At 39.0% G+C, this 24,417-nt stretch overlaps 1 protein-coding gene across 1 annotated transcript; it reads left to right on the forward strand.

The window, feature by feature from the left end:
• The first annotated feature begins 845 nt into the window (after nucleotides 1-845).
• Nucleotides 846-24,359, forward strand: LOC135100479 (uncharacterized). Its single transcript, XM_064003440.1, has 5 exons — nucleotides 846-1,000; nucleotides 11,551-11,635; nucleotides 14,867-15,037; nucleotides 17,854-17,972; nucleotides 24,127-24,359. The coding sequence occupies exons 1-5, from the start codon at nucleotides 902-904 to the stop codon at nucleotides 24,214-24,216; spliced, it is 564 nt and encodes a 187-aa protein (XP_063859510.1). The 5' UTR covers nucleotides 846-901; the 3' UTR covers nucleotides 24,217-24,359.
• Nucleotides 24,360-24,417: the final 58 nt, after the last annotated feature.

The following is a 24,417-nucleotide window of genomic DNA, read 5'->3' on the forward strand; positions in this document are numbered from 1 at the left end:
TTTATCTTTATTTATTTATGCAGGACTAGAAATCTCCAGAGATAACATGATGAGGCTTAGCATACATGAGGGAAATAAACAGATAAAGGATCATTGTAAGACTATATTGACTTGTAAGGTTAGTAATCTGTACCAGAATAAGTGATAAACAGTAAACATTGGGCGAATATGAAATTATTCGTTGGTTGCAGAATTACTGAGAGAGATACGGCTGAAGAATCATGAGCATTTGCACATTGATAATTTTCTGAAGGAGAATACCATTTCACTAACAGAGAGAAGGGTAAATTCTGAACATGCACTATAACATCATAAATTTGGATCATACTCATATAACTGCTGTTTCTCCAGACTGGCTAGAATGGCTGATCATCACATTTAGACGTGTGGTGGGGGGGAAGGAGAGAGGAAAAGACGAAATTTGTACTTTTGTGTATACATTCACAATACAGGAGGAAAGCAGCACAAAGTAAAGCTTATAAGAAGTAATCCGATGTTCAAATATTTCATCAGATTAAATTACAAATGACGATGTACTACTGGTTAACGATAATGACATTTTTTTTTTTTTTAGCTAAAAGCAGGCAGAACAATTTTGGGATCAGAATGTGAAAATTAACACTTGATAAGACATTTTATAATTAGTATTACTCTACATGTATTATCTAAGTTTTTGTGTATTTAATTGCGTTCAGACAAAGTTCTCCATGCATATATATATATATATATATATATATATATATATATATATATATATATATATATATATATATATATATATATATATATATATATATATATATATATATATATATATACAAAAAAAATGTTTACCCGTATAAAGTAAAGAGAGTCAATTATTGGAAACAACCACCACCACCATCATCATCATCAGACCAAGATGGCGGAGGGGCGGGGATTGACAGATCTGGAGAACCGGGTGAAATTACTCGAGGAGAAGATATTCGGCCCTCTACCCAAAGATGAGGAGTACCCTGAGGTGTAGTAAACATTAATCCACATGTGTACTAAATAAATGTAGAGTATTAATGCCATGGTGGGGGAGGAGGGACAGGTAAATGTGTCGGCAGGTGTGAGTCATCCCAGCCAAGGTTGTAATGATAGGTGTTCAGATTGATATTCACCTTTTTTCTTTATTGAAGCACCATTTTTACATTGTTGGAATTTGGTGAGGTGTGTGTTTAGTGATGTGTTGAGTGTTCAAATGTTTGCAGGTGTGTTGACATGCACAAGCACTCAGTGTAGGTGGTGTTTTGGGTCTCGTCTCGTGCCCATTGTGACTGGTGGCTTTGTTATCATCTTTTTGTGACAGGAGGGGTATTGTATAAATAACCCGAGTCTACTAATTTTCAGACAGTGATTATCAGTTTTCTGGCAAATATGTGATTTTGGTAAATTTATACAATAGGATCAAACTGCAATTTGAATACGAAACTATTTGTTGCTGTTTTATATATATATATCAGACATGGGCATGATTATGATTACTAATAAAAAAAATCATAATCCATGGCTCTGATTACATAATAATATGAAATCATAATCATATTTTTCTTGTTAATAACCAGTGATTAAAATTTAATTATTGTGATTATTTCTTTGTAATTTCCATGAAGTACTTCACTTTTAAGTCCAAGTATGTTTTGAAAGCTTAGCACCATCTCATGCTTTTACTTGGTTGTCTCCCATGATATACAAGTATCAGTCAAATGCACACGAAGCCTATATATGTTTCATCAGACTGGAAATGCAGTACTGGTAAAAGTGATTGCTACCAGGCTGGTGTGGGAGTGCACAGCCACAGACAACATGTGAAACATGTCTGTGTAATCACTTTAATGTGTGTATCAGTTGTGTTTTGTAGTACTGTATCACTCAACATGTTTATACATGCATATGCTGCTGGCTATGTAAGGCAAACAACACATTTGTACATGCACACGTTGCTGGCTTATTTAAGGCAGACAGCTGGTAGACTCATCACTCCACTCCACTCCTCCTCAAGTACATCTCTAGATCATCATGGGGAAATCAATACTGGACCATTTTCATAGCAGCTCCAAGGCAGATCCTACTATTCAAGTGAAACTGAAATGCAAGCACTGTGACAGGGTTGTTAATGGTAACATTCAATGGACTTCAAATTTTCATACTCGCATGAAAGTAAGGTAACATGTAATTGTATCATGCCGTCACCTTCATAAACAAACTACCCACATTGCAGAAAAGATTCATCAGAATCATCACTAGCTTTAACTTAGAAACAAAGATTTTGACAATTGTAACCAACAGTGCCAGCAATATGCTTAGAGCATTTGTGACACTTCCTGGTCTGGATGATGCAGACACTAATCAAGACAGTGAAAGCGAAGAGTTGGATGACACCTTCATCATTCCTGATAACAATGAGAAGTTCCTGGAGCTATTGCTTGAGCATGTCAGATGTTTTGTTCATACTTTACAAATTACTGTGAAAGATGGGGCTGAAGAAGCAGGGCCTGTATCAGGAGTCATTGGAAAAGCCTCATGTCTAGTATCACACATTCATCATTGTGCACTGGCATCTGACATTCTCAAAGGTGAATGTAGACCTCAGGCCAAAAATGCAACCTGATGGAACTGCAGTAACAAGATGCTTCATTCCCTTCTGAATATTGATCCAGCCAAGCTTGATCAGTTAAACTGTCCAGTAAAGCTAACCAAATATGAACTTAATCTCATCAAGGAAATAACAGGCATCTTGACACCATTTGAAGTAACAACTCTAGAGTGTCAGGGAGAGAATGTTATAACGTCAAGCAAAGTAATTCTGTGCATTCATGGACTGAAAGCTGAGCTTGAACAACTGTCACAGACATACAAGTCAAAGATGATTACTACTCTCAAAAGCTCAATTGAGAAAAGACTGAAGATCTATGAAGACATGTAGATGTTTCAGCTGGCTTCACTCCTAGATCCACACTTTAAGATGACTGGTGCTCACCAGAAGAAGTCATGTTCATGAAATCCCTACTGAAGTCTAAAGTTGATAAAATTATGCCTATTACCATTGAAGAAAAGGGTTCCCTTCAGGAAAATAAGTAGGCCCTTACAAAGAAGTGCAAGATGTTCAGATTCATGACACCGTCATGAATCTCTGTACATTAATGTCAACTTTATCACAAGTAGAATCCTACCTGAGTCAGCCAAGAACAGAGGATGACAGTGATCCCCTTCTCTTCTGGGAACAGAATCAGTCAACATTAAATACCTCAACTAACTATACTGGCTCTCCGTTATCTGTGTATCCCAGCATCATCAGCTCCAATTGAGAGACTTTTCTCTATTGTTGGAAAAGTCTTTCATCTTGAACAATGCAGACTGAATGATGTTCACTTTGAGGAGTTGATGTTTATCAAGTATAACCAACACATAGTAAATTAGACATTACATGAGAAATAACCTAGCCTATAAGAAATCATGTGTATAACAAGTTCTGTATTTTCCAAAGAGAAATACTTTGTTTTCATTATTGCTGTGAAAGCCTGTGTTCATGATTTAAAATAAATTCATAGTATTATGTACTGTAAAGCAAAAACAAATAAAACCTCTTACACACAATGTATTTACTAATACCATTAGTTATTAAGTGATTTAAATGGTTATATTACTGTGCTCAAATATGGAACAGTGCACCTAATAGATGTAATTTGGTACCTATTTAGGCATAGTATTTAATCATTGCTAATCATTATCTTTTTATAAATAATCACAGCAAAATGTGATTACACTCATAATCTAATCCTAATCATGCACAAAAAGAAAATAATAATCATAATAAAAATAGCAAAATTAAAGTGATCATAATTTAATCACAGTCAAAAAAAGTATTCCAGACCATAATCAAAATCAAGTCACAATTATTTTTTATAATCATGCCCATGTCATATATATATATATATATATATATATATATATATATATATATATATATATATATATATATATATATATATATATATATATACACACACACACACACACACACACACACACACACACACACACACACACACACACACACACACACACACACACACACACAGAGAGAGAGAGAGAGAGAGAGAGAGAGGATTTTGGGCACAAAATTATGTCAGAAATACTTAATTTTCAATTCCCCTCATCCCCCTACAATATTGGGAACTTGTTGGGAAGCAGGGTTTATGGGCAGGGAACACAAAAATGGTAATTTTAGGATACTTGAATTGAGATGATAGCTTAAAAGAAGGCAATCCTAACCTAACCTAACCTATAAGCAACGCAGATCACCTAACAAAAATTCCATATACAGTGGCACCTTGGTATACATCTTTAAATCCTTCTAGATCCTTGGACATATACCAAACAAATTTTTTCATAAGAAATAAAGGGTAAGTGATTAATCCATTCCCATGAAAAAAAAAATCTTATTGGCATACTATACAGTACATTGATGGGGTTGTATAAAATAATTTAAACATTGCTGGATACTGAAATACATACAGTATTTGATGGCATATAAGATGCACCCCCATTTCAGCCAGGCATATTCAGGGGGAAAGAAAAAAAAATGTATTTAAGCATGTAATGTTTTTAGCAAGCTAGCTGTACAGCTGAACAAAAAGCAAGCTATCGCAGTGGTAAAAATATCCTACATGATTGCAGTAATAAAACAGATATAGTGGCCTAGTCATGGAGGTGAGGTGAACAATGAAGCCCAGCTGCGAAGATGTCAACAACACTTGGCACATCACTGAACAGGGCCGCATTTTCATTTTCATTGCTTCCTTACATCATATTATGGTTGAAAAATATGATATAGCACCCTTGCCTATAATACAGTGGTGTAAATCTTTGGGTGTATGAATGAAGGAAATTTCAAGATTAAATCTACAGGAGGCTTCAGATTTGCATACAAAATGCAGGGTGATTTTTTGAGCCATTTTTATGAAAAAGGTGCTTCATATGCCATGAAATACAGTAAATACAAAAACAACTGGATAAAATAAATTAAGATTTAACCTTACTGTGAAAATTCACTGAGTTATAGCACAAGTTGTTCACTGAATGGTAGCAATAGGCATACTAACGCTCATGGACAGTCATGACTTTGTCTCAAGAGAGGTAAATAAGGTCACATACCAAGCAATTTTTTTGTGTCCAAACAGGACGTTTACCAAGCTGGACTTATTCCAAAGCAGACATATACCAAGGTACCACTTTATCACAGAAACCATTAATTTGCAATGAAAACTTTAATAAAGTAAGTTTTTCAATATCCATAAAGTTAATCAAAAACAATATTTGTAAATGTGTAGAGCATTATGGTCCTCTCCTAAAGTAATATTTTTTTTATTTTTTATTTATTTATTTATTTTTTTTCACTGAAAGGGTCAACAGTAAATTTTGTTAAATTAATCAATCTCAGCCTAACCTAACTTAGCCCTCTGGTAAGAATGCTAATGTTATTTGAATATTATCCATTTTTAGTTTTGTTTTGCTTCATTTCCTAGCTTTTTTTGTGACTGGTGCTTTTGTTTCCTAGCTTTTTTGTCTGACAGTTTTGTTTCCCATCTTTAATGATTATTCCCAAAATTTTAATCTTTTTGTGACTGATGATTTTGTTTTCCATCATTGTGACTTTTCCCGATCATGTTGTGACTGACAGATTATCTTCTATCTTCTTATGACTTTCGATCCTTGTTGTGAATGATAGTTTTGGTAATTATCTCGAGTCCTTTCCTGGCCTTATTACTGGTCTATTCTCTTCCATTTTTTTGCATACACCTTTAGATACACTTAGAAGGTAAATATAAAGTGAGGGAGAAGTACCCCCTTCCCTCCAACCCAACAAACTTGAGAACACATGGGAATGCAGGATGTTTTGGTTTGGGAGAAAGCAACAAATAATTCACTGATTTATGGTTAAAAAGTCAGTATTAGACAAGCAGGAGTTTTTTTTAATTATTATTTCTATACTGTACTGATAAGCTATTGTTAGTGTTAGCCTTTAATGATGTTCACAAGTGATTTGGTCAGGAATACAAAACTTAGGCAGGTGGTATCAACAGTGAGTGTTTATCAGTTGGGTGTGTAAATAGTAGCTTCATATGATTTTTTAATGATTATTTCTAAATTGTGTTTGATTTTATTCATTAACATTCTGATGTTTTGTGAACTCATATATATTGTTACCTTCAGTTATGCATAAAAGATTTTTGAGTGTTTTAGGTAATCTGGAAATCTTTCTAATTTGGGGGGCCTGTCACAGCCAGGCCATTACTTTCATTATAACTAATGTAAATTGTGTATATTGTTGGCTATCAGTGGAACCAGACCCTCCATGTTAGTGGCAACCTGACTATATCATTATATTATCATCATTATTATCACTAATTATTTATTTTATTTATTTATTTATTTATTTATTTATTTATTTATTTATTTATTATTTATTTACTTTTTTACCATGAAGGCACTTCTACAATTTGGGCAGTGCAGAACAGGAGGAGGAACCCTGAGCCTGACAAACATCTTTTCAGCCAACTGGTTATCCTTTAAACAGGATTTAGTGATGTCATAAGGCTGCTCTTTGCAGAATTCACATTCTGTGGTGTTTAGGGTGAAGGTTATTTTAAATTGACTTCCTGTTGCCATGGACTGTAATTTCATCTCTCACAAGAGTTTTACAAATTGTGAGAATGCATTCTAATTGACTTCTGTACCTCTCATCACATCCTTCTCTCAGGAGTGCTTTGTGTAGGTCAACTGGCCTTTTGCAGTGTCTTCATTCTGTTATGTTCTTAAGAGGTCAGAATCTTCGGTCTGTATTTTCAAATATGTTGATGTCTGTCTTAACCACTTTCAACATCATTTAATGAAAGTTTTTGAAAAATTCCAATTTTTGGGGGTGGGTTTTTGTGACAATTTAGTAAGGATTCTACACCATCCATGTCGGAAAACATAATGAAAATTTCATTAATGATCTCTTTTGGGTTTAGAAATAATCCTGATGAGAGCCCAGAGTAGCTTATCAGTGTTATAGTCATGCACTATGTTTCAGGATTGTGTCTTCCAACCAACATCCTTTATGAGCCTGTTGACTATTCAGCAAGGTGGGAGAACATCAGACATCTTGCTGTGTTGTGTTTAGTGTGGCTTGATCCTCTATGTGGAAGGTTATTGTTGTAGTATTGTATTGTTTAAGCCTAGACTTTGTTTGGATCAAAAATGAATTGAAAACTGGTATTATTTATTAAGGATGACAGCAGACCCGTCACATTGACATCAACATTTATTGAATCTGGTCAGACTTGTTAGGACACAATTTTATCAAATAGCAAGACTTCATTGTGTGCAGAATATTACTCAGGTGCTATTTCCTGTTATGTCAAACTTAACACATGATACAAATAATGTGATATAGATTACTCTTTGCTTGCACTTAACACAGTGAACTGATACCCCTGATAGGAGCTTGGGCAGGACTAACACTCGTCCCTCTGTCGTTTGCTACTTTGCAGCTTGCTTTGCCAGCTACAGAATCTCTTCATTCTTCATGGGCCACTTTCCATACTTGCCACTGCCTCTTCTGAAGATGCCCTGCCCTACACTTGTGAAGTGTAGGAGGTGCGAGTGGCCATGGGTGCAGCCTTTGACCCCACATGGCTTGTGTTGCCAACACTCTGGCATTCTCTGACCTTGTCTGAGACATTCATAACACTGTCTTTCTTTCCTGATATAGGTTGATCTTGTTCTCACAGACAGAGTTCCACTCATTGTCTCAACTTTGCAACATGGCTAACATTCACACACTACTCAGCATTTCCTGAAGGAACCTCTGCAACCATTCAATTCTGGGGGATAATCTGTTATGACTTGTTATGTATTCAAAGACTCTTATCTCATAGCATTCTCTCAGTTTTCCTTTGAATATTCTAGCAATGGTAGGCAATGCATCATCAGTATCCACTTCCTTCAAGTACCCTAGATCTTGTAGGATGGTTACACAGTTCATGAGGTCATAAACCAGGTTGTTGAGATCTTGAATCTTGGTTAGATTCATGCTTGGGCTGCAACAAACCTTCCGAACAAGTTCTTAGACATACATTAGTTTGTTCCCATGTATTTCATCTAGGAGATTGAAGGCCAGCTTATATCCTGTTTTTGAGTTTTTTACCTGCAGTTTTCCTTGTAGTGTAGGCTTGACAGATCCAATATATACTAAAAGGAACATTTTGAGCTTCATCTTATCCGACAATTCTATGGTATCCACATAATCTTGAAGGTTTGCTTGAATTGCTGATAGTCGCCACAACTATCTCCCCTAAATGTGGGGCTTGGCATGCATGCCAGTCTCATGGTGACCATAATTTCTTTCATATTGATATCCATTTTTGCCAAATCCCCTGATGTGTCTTCACTACTGCCAGCTCCTCCCTCATTTTCCTTTTCTCCCTTACATGGGTCAGTCAGCAATGGGCCACCTTCTTGTTCAGTGTTGCACCTTGGCACTGGCTGCAATAAAGGAAGAACTTCGGAGAGTCTATCTCCTCTTAGTGCTTGTCGTCACTTTAGTGTCTTTTGCTCATCTTGTGCATTTGTTGCTCTCATAGGAGTGTAATCTAGTTCAGTTCAATGTGCTGCTGAGTGTTCTTTTACCACTTTTTCTGGGTTGGTACTCTTCCCCTGGTAGAGCTCCTCCCCCTTGTTCTGCATCAGGGTTTATTCTGATTTGCACCAAAGGAGAATTCTCTGGCAGGAGGCAACTCACTGAATCCCTTGAATCATTCCATGAACACTTGTGCTTGCCTGACCATCTCCTTCGTTTGCACATATGTGTGTTGAAACTGTTCTTTAGTGGCACTTGGTCTGCTACTTGCTTTCCATCGTTTAAGTGAAAGCTGTCTTGGCTGGAGGGGATGTCTCTTCTGGTTTTTCACGTTTCATGAACAGCGATCGGAAAATCTTGTGGACTCTCAGTTGAAGCTTCATCAAGTGGCATTTTCTTATCCAATGCAGCTTTTGTAATCAGGTAAAGTTGGCTGGTGCTTGAATCTGCAGGTGTCGCTCTGAGACCGCTTTCTAAAGGTGTGCAGATGACCTTTCTGAAGCTATGTAGAAGACATAATGATGCCGTTCTTAAGATGAAGCTGTTCTGAAGTCTTTCTGAAGCCTTTTCTCTTCCACATCACTGCTGGTGAAGCCGTCCTGAAATTTAAATGATAGGATTCTTGACCAGATCAGCTAACTGGCAATTCAATGTGACCAATGCCTGAACTAGATAAAGGCACGTGGTGGGAGAGGGACTATGCTAATGAGAGAAGAAGAAAAAAAAACATTGTGTTAAGGTGCAAGCCCTGGAGAAAAAAAAGTCATCCTCACCACTGCCAATGCATCATCACATGCAGACATGACTGGCAATATTCTGTAACTCCACAGCAGTCACAGAAAATAATTGTTCAGGGCATATATCCCAAGTCATCACTCTGTATCGTTGTGTGTAAGTCAGCCCCATTTCTTTGCAAATATCCCTTAAATCTATTATCACATGATAATATAAATGCTTAGCCTTGGCTTAGGTACTGTTAATTTCCTTTCTAACGTTTCCAGCATAAATTCCTCATCTCAATAATTATTACCACACTAGGCACACATAAGTTTTGACAAGATAGGTAGAGCACTGTTTAGGCACCATCCATTAAATGGTTAAACAAATGTACACATCATGCACTCACTTTCCAAAACTCTCAGTGTGGGTGAGCATTATTGTCTAGCTCAAACCCATGTCTTCCTCTGACAGTCTCACAAGGCTTCGCCCACTACACACACACTCGCTCTTCAAGCCTTGTGAGGGGCAGATGCCCGCTTCTCTTGCTGGCCACCTAGGGCTGCCTGCTGGGTGCTCACTCACTCTCTGTCCACTGCCCATTGCATACAGACACACACACATGGTGGTTCTCACTTCCACTATTCTTGAAGGTGCCCTGGGTGAATATCGGTGAAGACCACACTTTTGACTATTAAGGATGACAGCAGACCCTTCACATTGATACAAGCATTTATTGAACCTGGTCAAACCTGTGAGGACACATAATTATATCAAATGACAAAAACTTCATTCTGTTTGCAGAATATTACTGTGTAAAGAGATGTTATATACTATTATGTCTAACTTAACATATCATACAAATAATGTGATATAGATTACTACTTGCTTGCACTCAACACTGTGAACTGAATGTCCAGCATGATAAGGAATGTGCCACACACACTAGGCCAGTGCTAAACAATGCTAAATACAATACTAGGTAGTTTGACATATCCATTGATCATGAATACATTATATTTATTTCTCTTATATGTAAAGTATGATAGGATTACAATGAACTTATGTGTTGGGGTCTAATGTACAGCAAGCAACTTGTTAAATCTCCTTGCCCTATCGCTGCCCTGTATACTGTGATGTGGCTATGTGAGGGAGGGAAGTGTAGGTGTTGCAGGACCTTGAAAAGGGTTCATGTTGAGACAGCATGGGAAACAAGGATACCATAAAGAGGCACCCCATACATGTTTACTCTCTCTCTCTCTCTCTCTCTCTCTCTCTCTCTCTCTCTCTCTCTCTCTCTCTCTCTCTCTCTCTCTCTCTCTCTCTCTCTCTCTCTCTCTCTCTCTCTCTCTAAGGTGATAATTTGCAATATTTGTTTCTTCAGAAGTAGGGATATTATTAATTAATCTCCCTTTATTCTTCCTGAAGATCTTACAACTTGCTCACACTGATTCTCTCTCTCTCTCTCTCTCTCTCTCTCTCTCTCTCTCTCTCTCTCTCTCTCTCTCTCTCTCTCTCTCTCTCTCTCTCTCTCTCTCTCTCTCTCTCTCTCTCTCTCTCTCTCTCTCTCTCTAAGGTGATAATTTGCAATATTTGTTTCTTCAGAAGTAGGGATATTATTAATTAATCTCCCTTTATTCTTCCTGAAGATCTTACAACTTGCTCACACTGATTCTCTCTCTCTCTCTCTCTCTCTCTCTCTCTCTCTCTCTCTCTCTCTCTCTCTCTCTCTCTCTCTCTCTCTCTCTCTCTCTCTCTCTCTCTCTCTCTCTCTCTCTCTCTCTCTCTCTCTCTCTCTCTCTCTCTCTCTCTCTCTCTACAGTATCAAGGAGTGGGCATACACTTTATTCTTTCATGAGTCTACCTTGGGTTCTGATGACTTACTCGTACATCCTTTATAGCAGTTACAGGCTTATTCTCCTTTGTTCCACTTGTCTGCAGAATTATGTTAAATGTCATCCCAAAAGTCACTTTATAAAGGGCAAATGTTTTATGCCCTCTTCAGAATTCACTTGGGCTTATCTTTACTAGTTTACTGCTATAATATGTACACCTTTTTTTTTTTCTAGAATACTACCTTATATGTGAAAGGAAAAGATTGTAATTAAATTGAGCATATGCTAGAGATACATGTAAGTAAAAAGAACCTTGAATAAAACCATTCTTAATCTTTGACCCCTTAGGTTGTGTCAACGATGGCCTCTCTGGGCAGTCGTCTGGGGAGCGCTTTGGGCACCAGGGATCGCATGATGATGGTGATGAAGAGACGTGAGTGTTACTCTTGCTATCATGTGGTGAGTCTAACTTAATAGTGGCTCAGTGAGGGAATAGTTCATATTCTTCTAGATAATTTTCTTTTTATGTGAGAAAGTAATTGGATTTGACCTTGCATGTCTTTTCAGTTTCTTCTTACCACAGTTGAGCAAATTTTGACATCATTATTCTGTACATGGTAGTATTCTAAGCAAAGAATTGATAAACAATCATTTGTGGAAGATCCCAAACATGTCTACTTACTTATTTTGACAGCTATGTATTTCATGTCATTATTCCATACTGAATTTTATTTCATTCTTCATACACCAGATTCATTTATCACACACCACAGGTATACCTTAGATGTCTCATTTCATCTGTTTTAATTCCAGATCTCACTTGCACATACAAGTATTCATGTAATTCATTGCAGACCTGTATGCCTAAGGAACACAACTACTTCTTTCCCTTGCACCTTTCTACATCTCGTATACTGTTTCCATATAGTTGAACCAAGATGCTTAAATTCAAATAACTTCTCCATTCAGTTGTATTTCACATTACTTTTAACATTACATAATTCTTATTTACTGTATATGAACTTGTAAAAATCAACTATTTCATTCAAACATCACCACCTTACAATTACCTTGAACTTTGATGTTGTGCACACTACCAAATGCATTAATAAGCTTAAGCAGCTCATTCTTGTTTTTAGTAAGTAAGACTTATTTGCAAACAACTGTTTAACAATTTAGCATCATTTGCATTAAATATATACAGTGGAACCTCAGTTCTCAAACTTAATTCGTTCCTGAATGCCATTTGAAATCCGAAATGTTAAAAAAACGGAACTATTTTCTCCATAGGAATCAATGGAAAATGGATTAATCCATGCCCAGACCCTGTCTACCCTGTCACAGCGGCTTGTGACAGACACTCCAATAGCCAAGATGGCTGCTTCACAACATCTCCAGCTCACAAATTATTCATTAAGAAAGGATGTATTGAATGAACATAGTGACACAGAACTTATCAGAAGATAATGTTTAGGCTGAAATAGTGAGGGAAGCCTTATAGAGGGACACAGAGAGGAGTAACCCAATTACTGCCAAAATTAAGGTGATCATAACACTTACATATCTTGTTGCTGAGAAAAGCTACTGGAAAAATGCAGTTGTGCAGTAGTGATGGCATTGGGGGTCATCGAGAGCCACAGGTGACTTGACATTACTCCTGAGTGCCGAAAACAATTTCTTCACACACACACACACACACACACACACACACACACACACACACACACACACACACACACACACACACACACACACACACACACACACACACACACACACACACACACACACACACACACACACACACACACACACACACACACACACACACACACACACACACACACACACACACACACACACACACACACACACACACACACACACACACACACACACACACACACACACACACACACACACACACACACACACACACACACACACACACACACACACACACACACACACACACACACACACACACACACACACACACACACACACACACACACACACACACACACACACACACACACACACACACACACACACACACACACACACACACACACACACACACACACACACACACACACACACACACACACACACACACACACACACACACACACACACACACACACACACACACACACACACACACACACACACACACACACACACACACACACACACACACACACACACACACACACACACACACACACACACACACACACACACACACACACACACACACACACACACACACACACACACACACACACACACACACACACACACACACACACACACACACACACACACACACACACACACACACACACACACACACACACACACACACACACACACACACACACACACACACACACACACACACACACACACACACACACACACACACACACACACACACACACACACACACACACACACACACACACACACACACACACACACACACACACACACACACACACACACACACACACACACACACACACACACACACACACACACACACACACACACACACACACACACACACACACACACACACACACACACACACACACACACACACACACACACACACACACACACACACACACACACACACACACACACACACACACACACACACACACACACACACACACACACACACACACACACACACACACACACACACACACACACACACACACACACACACACACACACACACACACACACACACACACACACACACACACACACACACACACACACACACACACACACACACACACACACACACACACACACACACACACACACACACACACACACACACACACACACACACACACACACACACACACACACACACACACACACACACACACACACACACACACACACACACACACACACACACACACACACACACACACACACACACACACACACACACACACACACACACACACACACACACACACACACACACACACACACACACACACACACACACACACACACACACACACACACACACACACACACACACACACACACTTTAGAGTAAGAGTGGTTTGATGTGTGTGTGTGTATTTATTTAGTTGTATTGTACAGGACACGAGCCAAAGCTCATTTTGTCCTGTCTCCATAGCCATATTTATCCAGTTCCTCTTTAAACATGTGTACACTGTTTGCCACAACTACCTCTTCCTTCATATCATTCCAGATTTCAATAGTTCTATATGGTAAGCTGTATTTCTTGATGTCCCTCAAACATCCACTCTTCTTTATTTTCTTCCCATGCCCCCTTGTCTGTCTCTCTCCCTCCCTCTATGGTACCAAGTCATTTCTGTCTATTCTATATTATTTACTGATTTATACTTTGTTATCAGGTCTCCTCTTTCTCTTCTCCCTTGTAGTGTGTGTGTGTGTGTGTGTGTGTGTGAGACAGTTATCCAACTTAAAAAACTAAATTTTGGGATAATTCCAGGTAATCAAACTACTTATATATAATAACATTTACAAAATATTAATATTGGCCTGGCAGGTAGCCACCTGTGTACACAGATTTGCATATGCAAGGATAAAGGATTTTCCTCTAAATCTGCATGTTAACAGTTACTTTCTTTCTCAGTTGATGAGTTGGAGCGATACCTGGATCCAGAGTACGGCGAGGGGCTGGAAGTGTGTGATAGTGTGAAGTTGGATCTGGTGCTTGGTCGTGAGGATCAACTGCGCTCCTTCCATAACCAACTGATTACCCTCAATTCCCTCAAACATGTCCTGGACTCACAACATATCAAAGGTCAGAATGGCTATATATCTCGCTCAGTCTCCACACTGTAACTATTCTCTATTCTATTTACACAATAGATACATGGAAGTAATAAATACAAAAGATACATAAATAAAATACAGTGTGACTGGGCCACAAGCTCACCACTGGAGCACTATGTTGTTGTGTGTCCAACCTCACTAGGGGAACACATTGTCTGGCATTGCTTGTGATGTGGCATACATAATTTCTTGCTGCTCATGTCACTGGGTGCAGTGTGGAGGAGGGGCATTGTATAGCACCTCCAAAAGCTACAGGAGCTTGGTCTGCCCCCCTGATGCACCACAAGGGCTTCCCTGACAGGCCTTTCGTGCTGCTAGCTGTCAACATGTAGCCTCAGGATACTTGTGCTTTGGTGGGTAGCAGTTGTGGCCACATTGATCACACTGCCTGCCACAGAAGTTCTCAAACAGCTCCTCCAGGGTGCTGTAGGGATGGAGATGGTGCTGCAGCTTGGCATCCCTCCTGTACAGATGTGAGTGGAGCAGTGGCTGGTAGGTGGTGGCTTCAGCATACCACACCACCTGCCTTGAGATCCTTTCCAGCTATCAGTGCAATTGTTTGACATTGCTGGCAGCAGCATGCCTGGCCAACCTCATTGGCAGCCTTATTCCTGCGTAATTCCATGTGGCTCGGCATCCAATTGAGCTGCACATGGCATCCTTGCACAGCGAGGCTCTGGATGTGCCCAAGAATGCTGGTGACAAAGTGCACATTGTTGGTGGGCAGCCCCAGCTGCTGCAGGACCTGTAGTGTAGATCCGGAGTCCGTGTGAGAAATCATTGCCCCCTCCTGACAGTGCAGATGTACGTACTTGAGCATCATCAACTTGTCTCTAGAGTCAACCACTGGCCAGGTGTCCTCTAGGCAAACACTTCCCAGCCGGTAACCACTGCTGCGCCCATGGTGCCTCTGTCAGGGTCTGTGGAGCCATTTGTGTAGCAGGCAGCACTGCCATGGCTGTTGGTCTGGGCCATTGTTCTCAGTACATGCTACTGCAGCTCCTCCTTCATGCACTATGCCTTGCTGGCCAGCAGCTCCACAGTGACAACTGTGGCTGCCAGGGGGTCAGCTCAGTGTAGCTCTCAGCTGGTCATTCAGGTCTTCTGCAGAGCAGCAGGTTGATGTCAGTAAAGGTGTCCCTGCATGAACTTCCCCCCCAGTGCAGTCAGGAGGATGTTAGTACTTGCCAGCTTAAATGCCTTCTTGAGGTCCAGAAACATGGGAATGACAAGGTGGATGTCCACCAGACTCAGGAGGGGGCCATGATACTGCTGCTGGTGGCCACACATCAGGTGAAGTTGCAGATGTGCAGGTGAGGCAGCCCCAGGCACCACAGCAGGTGAGTAAGGATCATCCTCTTGGCTCTGCAGCTCATTAGGGGGATGGGCTATAGCTTGGTGGGCTCCTTCAGCTTGGGGATGGTTGGGAGGGATAGGGATGGAATGCTGCCACGCCTCTCCACTCACTGCTGCTGCTTCTCCTCGCCAGGCATACATTACAGCATCTCAGGACAGTGAGAGTGCCATACATCATGCTTTTGGCCAGTTTGGACACTTTGCCATGGTGGCCTGGTTCACCTTGTGCTTGACAATACAGTCCTTGATGGGATGCATCTGGTGTAGAGAGTGCACCACCTCTGGTGGTAGTTATAACATTGGCATTGGTAGCAGTGTAGGGGCTCCCTGTTTTAGGACCTCAGGACATACCCAAGGCCCTGATCCAGATCTCCACCAGTACTTAATGGGTCGGGGTCTCACCCTTTGTGGCACAGAGGTGCTCATTGGACACCACATGGGGGTGGGCCTTTACTGCCTCTGGGGGCATGTCCAAAGGGTATAATTGCACCATGCCCCTGGTTTGCCTCTCCACAGGGTCCAGCAGCACTAACCTCAGGCCCATGTGGACCTCCTCAGTGGCAATGGTATTCATTTGCTGTTCATCTGTTGGGCTATCTTAGTGTCTCTAGGGGTGTGGATGTACTTGCCCCTCAGGTTGGGCCTGATGGTCATCATCATGGGCCCTTCATGCTTGCACTCCAGGGCCAGGATGGCCTGGTACCCATCAGCATATTCCTCTGTGCTTCCTGCCTTGAACCTGGTGAGTCATGTGGGGTGCAGTGCATGTGGCTTCCTGCCAACTTGCAACCCTCCTCCTAGAGGATGGGGATTTTGGCGTCCTGAGTGAGGTTCATAGCCATGGGGAACGCATTGTTGTTGCCATAATCAATGTGGGTCATCCTTGTGTCATCCTTCTTGGAGGAGGAAGCTTGTGGTGGCAAGAGCAATTCGTCGAGGGGTCGCTTGGGGAGAGACATTTCACTCATTAAGCAAGTCACAACTACACAAGGAGGGCACTGTTCCATCAATTTTCTGAAGGTATATCACAATTCAGGTTAGAGTGAACAAGGGTGACATGAGAGGGATGACTTGAACTGACTTGTCATGGGGGTGCACAAACCAAGTGCATCTTCCACAGCCATCATAACGAGACCCCACTATAACTAGGGTGAAGAGTAAGTATCATGAAAATTAAATCAAGCCACAGCTGCTAAGTATTAGGTTAATTAAAAAAATAAATAAATAAAAATCTAACAAGGTCAACAGTCCTATGGTCTGGTGAATAGTCATGTCTAAGTATGTTTGTAGGAAACAAAGAAAATTTATAATACATATATACACATAGCCACTGCAACATTACATTTATAAATCAAAACACCCATACATAACTAACCAAAACAAGTACTTTCTTACTGTAATTATGACAAGTTGCTGTATTTCTCACAGATTGTGCTAACTTGGATGAGGAATTGACAACTGTGCATGGTCATCAGAGAGATACGGAGGAAAAGGCTACTGAGCAGAGCACACAAATCAAGAACTTGCTGAACCAATATAATGACATTGTATCCTTTTATCAAGTGTGCTTGTGTCGGTATGAGAGGCTGTGCATGGCAACTTTGGTTCATAAACAATCATGTGATTATAACCTCATTAACTTAAGGTTAGATATTCAGTAGTTCAACATAACTTATATACGGCAAGATATCCATTAATTTGGTTGGATGTGCATGGTTTGGATGAAATGTGCACGATTCATAAAAACAACTCCATTGAGCACCTGTGGATTGGGCACTGAATTTAGCTGTGGCTGAACCAAACACCTGTGGGTTAACCTGCTGTTGTCTAAAGGTGTGTCCACACTATCGAGCATGCTCGACGGGCAAACAGTGATACCAGATCCCGTTCCAATACAATACCAAGGAGGGTGTGGCAGGCACGAAGGTGTCGTCAGAAGCGTTTTTTCTTTTTTATATACAATCCAAGAATTATCCCACACAAGGCTATTTTCTTCCTCTCGACTGTGTTCGGCATGGTGAGACAAGTGCCGCACCCGACTCCTTAGCAGGGTCAGAGTGAAACTGAACCATGAACCAGTATTTGACACCACTCATCAGTTTACACCTTTGCCCGCCAGTCTTTTCCCGGTGAAGGAGTAGATATTGTGGGCTCAGCTACATCTGGTAGTACTGTTTGTTGCCAGATCCCTACCTGTGGTTTTCCCGCTTCTGACGTCATCAACCCTCATTCTCATTACTCATTGTGATCTGGTATCACTGTTTGCCCGTCGGGCATGCTCGATAGTTTGGACACACCTTAAGCAGTCCATAAGTGTTGAAACAAGATGGGTGTGTACTGTGCTGTATTCTTTATGATAGACTTTACCTCCCACCACCAGCAGTAGGCTGTTTGTTTGTTTAGAGAAATACAGCATCTTTATAGTTATTTTCTTATAATTTGATTATTTTTAGCTTTGATACATTTCAGCTTGTTTGTGTATTTGCAGTTTGCTTCAGCTTAGTAATTTAAATTGTCTGTATTATGTATATGATTATAGCACTGATTTCTGAGTTCTTGTAGATATCCGTGGTTTATTATGTGTGCTCATGGAACAGAACCACAGGTGTTAACATTATTCCTTGTGGGAATACACTTACCTTGCAGTTTACTTATTCATCAGTGGTACATGTAAAGAGAATTTCACATAATTTAAATATTATATTCTTGTAGGAGTACTCCTAATATTAACCTATATGGTTCTGTGCTTATAAGCTGCTGATTAATGATGCAAATGCTAAAAGTAATATACACAGTATCATGATAATTTAGTGAAACACCTTAAAAGTACAAAAGCAAGCCAAGAAAAAATTGTATGAAAGCTATATATATTTATAAAGAAAAAAAATAAATAAACAAATAAAATAACAGCCCTGAATGTAAACAAATAGTTCACTGCTGTCTCACAAGAAATGGGACACACCCATCTTGTTCCACCACAAGAAGTGTTTGGCCAACAAGTAAAACAAACTGCAGGTGCTGAATGGAGTCATGTTTATGAAGAATACATTATATTTTTATATGTGTGTGTGTGTGTGTGTGTGTGTGTGTGTGTGTGTGTGTGTGTGTGTGTGTGTGTGTGTGTGTGTTTTTTTTTTTTTTTTTTTTTTTTGTAGCTTCAATTCATGCATATTTCGAACAGGAGCTCCAACAAGTCAGTGTGATTTGTGCCAGGCCCGCTTATAGAGAGGAAAAAATTAATGTGGGTAAAGAGGGTTCCACTACCCACAACCAAGAGTAAGAAAAGAGAAGAGACCATTAACAAAAAAGGGAAAGATAGTACAATCTGTTCATGGGAAGTTGAATTGAGAAAGCTGTTTGTGAGCCTACCTGAGCTTGTAAGTCAAGTGTTTATTGGCTGCTATCATAAATATTTACAACTCCATAATATGTTTTACATTGATAAGTATTTTCAAGGTAATAAGCACATTATGTTTTACGTTGATAAGTATTTTCAAGGTAATGAGCACAAGATTCTGAACTATCATAAAAGGAGTAATATTAAGTGACCAACTGCTCCCTCCCCAAAAAATAAATAATAATAATAATAAATAAAAATAAATAAATAAATAATAATAATAATGCAAAAGTCTGGACACATATTACCAATGCACTATAAATGAATGATAAAATTAACAGTACTATAAATGAATGATGAAATTAACAAATATATGATGAGTTACTGCAACAGGTTCCAAGATCTTGTACAAAACTGTGCATTGCTAATGGTGCACAACATTAAGATGATATTGAAGAAAAAAAAAGTATGCATTATTGGAAAATATACATTATTGCCAATATGTCCATTTTTCTTGGGTTAGTAGGTTATACATCACTGACATTGCTGTCAAGCAAGTGAGACTTCCTCAGAGTATAATGACTGCAAAATCATCAAAGAACAAGTTTTAATACATTTTAGATGTGTCCTGATGTGAAATGTGATTGACAATAGTATTGCCTATTATGTACTTTGTAATTATGCCATTAGTGTATTCATTTATAAATTTTCATTTGTTTTTATTTCTTGTGATAAAAAGCTGTTTATCAGTTTTAGTATAATACTAAAAACTATAGTTTTCAAAGGCCACATTACATAATTTTTTACTATCTAATAACCCTGAAACAAACTGATGATTTAAGATCATACTTTGACAGATTATTTCAGACAGATAATTTTTTTTATCACTATGGTTTCATTGTAAACAACAAGTGGATAATAAAGGCACTTGCCCTAATGAATTTATTGCCTTAGCTATCAGATGCATGAAGATATCAGGATGTCATCATGATCAGATATGTCTGTAGCCTCTACCCCACTGTTACCCTTCCCACCACTGAGAGATGATGCTATACGAGTAGTTCTTGGCACTATTAGCATTATACTGTGCATCTCCCTGGTTATTTGAAAGCAGTATTAGCAAGCTACTATATTTGGAGCAACAAAGGCTATCACTGCCTTTAACATGACACTAGCATAATATGAGCTGCTGTGTTTACATGACATTGTAGCATATTATGAGCTGATATTTACATTAAGCTGAATTTCCTGAAGTTTCTTCCCCATAATTTTTGTAAATTATATAAAAATATGCACTTTTATTTTGCTGTCATATTAAGGGAGAGAAACTGAGCAAGTGATATCACAACATCCTAATTGATGCCTAAATACATCTTGCAGCTGGCACATTCTTGTTCCTTAGTAAATTTACAAAGTCAGTGTCTTTATTATATAAATAAACTTTTGTTACTTGATCCATAGTCTGAATGAAACAAGCTGTCAAAGTATTATCACAATTCATTAATTTGTTAGTTATTCCAGAAAACTGATGTAATACAGCCTCTGAAGCCCACAGTAACTGCAATATTAATGTAAAACAGTTTGGAATTGTGAATTGGCAGTAGCTATTCAATGCTCAGCTTGCAAATTTGTGCAGGCTGACACAGCTTGCTTGCCTTGCCTTCTAATAGAAATTATAATACCTTATACCTTTTTACATAGTCTGTTCCCTTTTATGATCTTAATCCCAGTTACCCATGGATGGTGGAGTCCTCTCTGGCCACTTTTCCTCACCAAAGCCACAAAGGGCCACTGACACCAAATGAGGGCCATTACGTTATTTGTTAAAAGTCTACATAATTTATTAATTTGTAGCTTGCAACAGAAGCCTACTACTTTAGTAATACCATCTTTGGTCAGTAGTTTCAATCAGCATGTCTCCTGCATAGCATGTACAGTCAGTGCAGAAAGTATTCATGTGAAATTTGCACGCCATTACTTTTGACAATTTATCAAGTACCCCCTATCTGTACCCAAGAAAAACGTCAAATGTATTGGCACACAGGGTGTTGGTAGCAGGAGGTGGAGCTTTGTCAGCCACATATACTGATTTCCCGCCTGTGTGCCTGAGGCACTGGTGATGAGGACTACTTTTTGTGATTATGGTATGGTCATTGTGTGCAACTTGCAACTTGATCCGCCTTCAGTGTTTGGTTTGTGTACAGACAATGCCTTAAGGATCACAGCTCTCAAAGGAGAAAATCGCAGCTATTGCATCCCTGATTGTATCAGGGAAAAGTAATAAGGAAATTTTCACTCTGATTGGAGTTGCACTCCAAACAGTCCAATGCTGGAGTAAGAAAATCACAGATGCTGGAGATGAGAATCTACCCCATCACAAATTTTGCTCTGGGAAATCCTGGAAAATAACTATGAGGACTTCCAAACTCATCTTACATCAAGTGGAGGCTGAGCCCTATGTAACAGCAAAAAAAAATAAAGGGAAAGAATTGTCTGCTGCTGAGGAAGGTCAGTATTCATATGATCAAATGCTGCTTCAAGGATGAACACTGCCAGCCATTGCTCGTCAAGAAACAAAGACAGAAAAGGGTTATATTTTATAAGAAATCCTTGAATTGGGACCTGAAAAGATGGGAGCATGTGTTGTCGACTAACTAGGCAACTCTTACAGTGACTGGAAATAGAGGAGGAAAGGTGTGGATGAGGCCAGGCATATGGATCTATACTTGCCAAAGTACACACAAACCACAGTCAAATACCCTAATCCAGTGATGGTATGGGGACTGTGGGACAGGGAAGATTGTTGTACTGCTGAGGATTGTAACTGTGAACAAGGACTGCTACTTAGAGCTCCTTCCCAAATACCTTGAGGACTGCTTTGACTGCTGCCAGTCCAAGGTGTTCCAACAGGACAGTGCACCCACCCACACAGCAAAATTAATTATTAATGGACTGGCTGGAGTAGCTTGGTGTTTTGACTACATCAAAGACTGGCTGGGGAATTCCCTAGATCTTAACCCTGTCAAGAACATCTGGGGCTCATCAAGAGGTGCCCCAGGAGGAGGGACACTTTAACCTGGCCTAAGCTCATGGAGGTGCATATAGGACAACCTTGAGCTCTGTCTCCTCCAGCAGCTGGCTGAATCTGTTCCAAGATGCCTGGGAAGTTGTGTAAAGTATAAGGGACTCCCCACAAAGTACTAGATCTAGGAAGACACTTTTTTTTTTTTTTTTTTTTTTTTTGCATCAATGTATTGCAAGGTGGCACCATTACCATTACTTTTGGCACTGACTGTAAGTTGGTCTCAAACTTCAATTTATTTTCTTTATCCTCCTTATTTAGTTCACTAACTGTTTGGTTTCTGCATCTTTAAACAGAATAATAACAATGAATTAGGAATGTGTTAATAAAGGCTCAAACTTACAAATAATAGATGATGCAATTTAAAGTCAAACATTTTTTTTATTCTGCTTTCTTCATAGAATCATGATTTTTTTATATCGTGGTATGTGATAAACATTTCTAAACACAATGTTGTTATGTAAAGGATGGGTGGTAAGTAACAAGTTCAAAGCACAGAATAACAGCAGCTTGGCATTGTGAGGACACACTTTCTCTTTCTCTCTCTCAATCTCTCATGATGCAGAGCCACTGTTGTCCTGTGCCTACAGTTTTGTGACAAGAAATCCTTCCTTTTTGCCTCATGTAAAGTGTAATAATACCATCATCTTCAGAACTATCACATGCCACCATTTTTTTTTTACATTATCATGATAATTCCACAGAAAAAGCAGCATACAAAAATGTGGCACAAGCTTGTTCATGACTTATTTCACTTCTAGTATCCACTATCATTTCTTAGGATAAAAAAAAAAAATATATATATAAAAAAAATATATATATATATATATATAAAAAAAATATATATATATATATATATATATATATATATATATATATATATATATATATATATATATATATATATATATATATATATATATATATATATATATATATATATATATATTTTTTTTTTATAAACAAACAAAAGCTACAAGTATGTATGAAAAGACTGGAGCTGCAGTTTGAGTAAAATTTTGAGAAAGATGGAAAAAAAAAAAAAAGTTTCAAAGCATGCTGTAGATAGTTGTAGTGGCTCCCTTCTTCCTCAAGATGGAGGTTGACTAATCTGCTCTTCCTTTTTTTCCCTAAGCAGATCCTTGTCTGTACAGTGGCAGTGCATGTTGGGTAAACCACTTGCTCTTCTTGATGATCTCAGTTCCTGAAAAATACATGTTCTCTGACATTATTATTTTTTTTTTTTATCTTTTTTAAGTTGTTTACCTTAACAACCACTCAGATAAACACACTGACGGAGACCTTCATTGAAATGGATGCAGTAGTGACCAAGGCTGAGATTGCAGCATTACCTAAAAAGCCAGAGGATTAAAATCCTTGTACAGGGAAACATTCTCAAGGTGTTAGCTATGTCATTGCTTCTAGTATTGATAAATTATATATCATTTTTTGTTGTTCCATTACATAAGCTGATATGTTTTCACTGACTTCAATAAATTAAGTAACTTAAACAGCACAATATAACCATTTGATTTTGCCTTCAATTTTGTGAGTAACTGAGGCTTACCTTTCA

This window comes from Scylla paramamosain, chromosome 5 (assembly GCF_035594125.1).
Source record: "Scylla paramamosain isolate STU-SP2022 chromosome 5, ASM3559412v1, whole genome shotgun sequence".
NCBI lineage: Eukaryota > Metazoa > Arthropoda > Malacostraca > Decapoda > Portunidae > Scylla > Scylla paramamosain.

Bases quoted from the DNA above. Each gene is read 5' to 3' on its own strand.
- LOC135100479 (XM_064003440.1), top strand. From the start codon at position 902: ATGGCGGAGGGGCGGGGATTGACAGATCTGGAGAACCGGGTGAAATTA. The intron at 1,001-11,550 runs GTGTAGTAAACA...TTGACCCCTTAG, and splicing joins AAGATGAGGAGTACCCTGAG to GTTGTGTCAACGATGGCCTC. The intron at 15,038-17,853 runs GTCAGAATGGCT...TATTTCTCACAG, and splicing joins GGACTCACAACATATCAAAG to ATTGTGCTAACTTGGATGAG.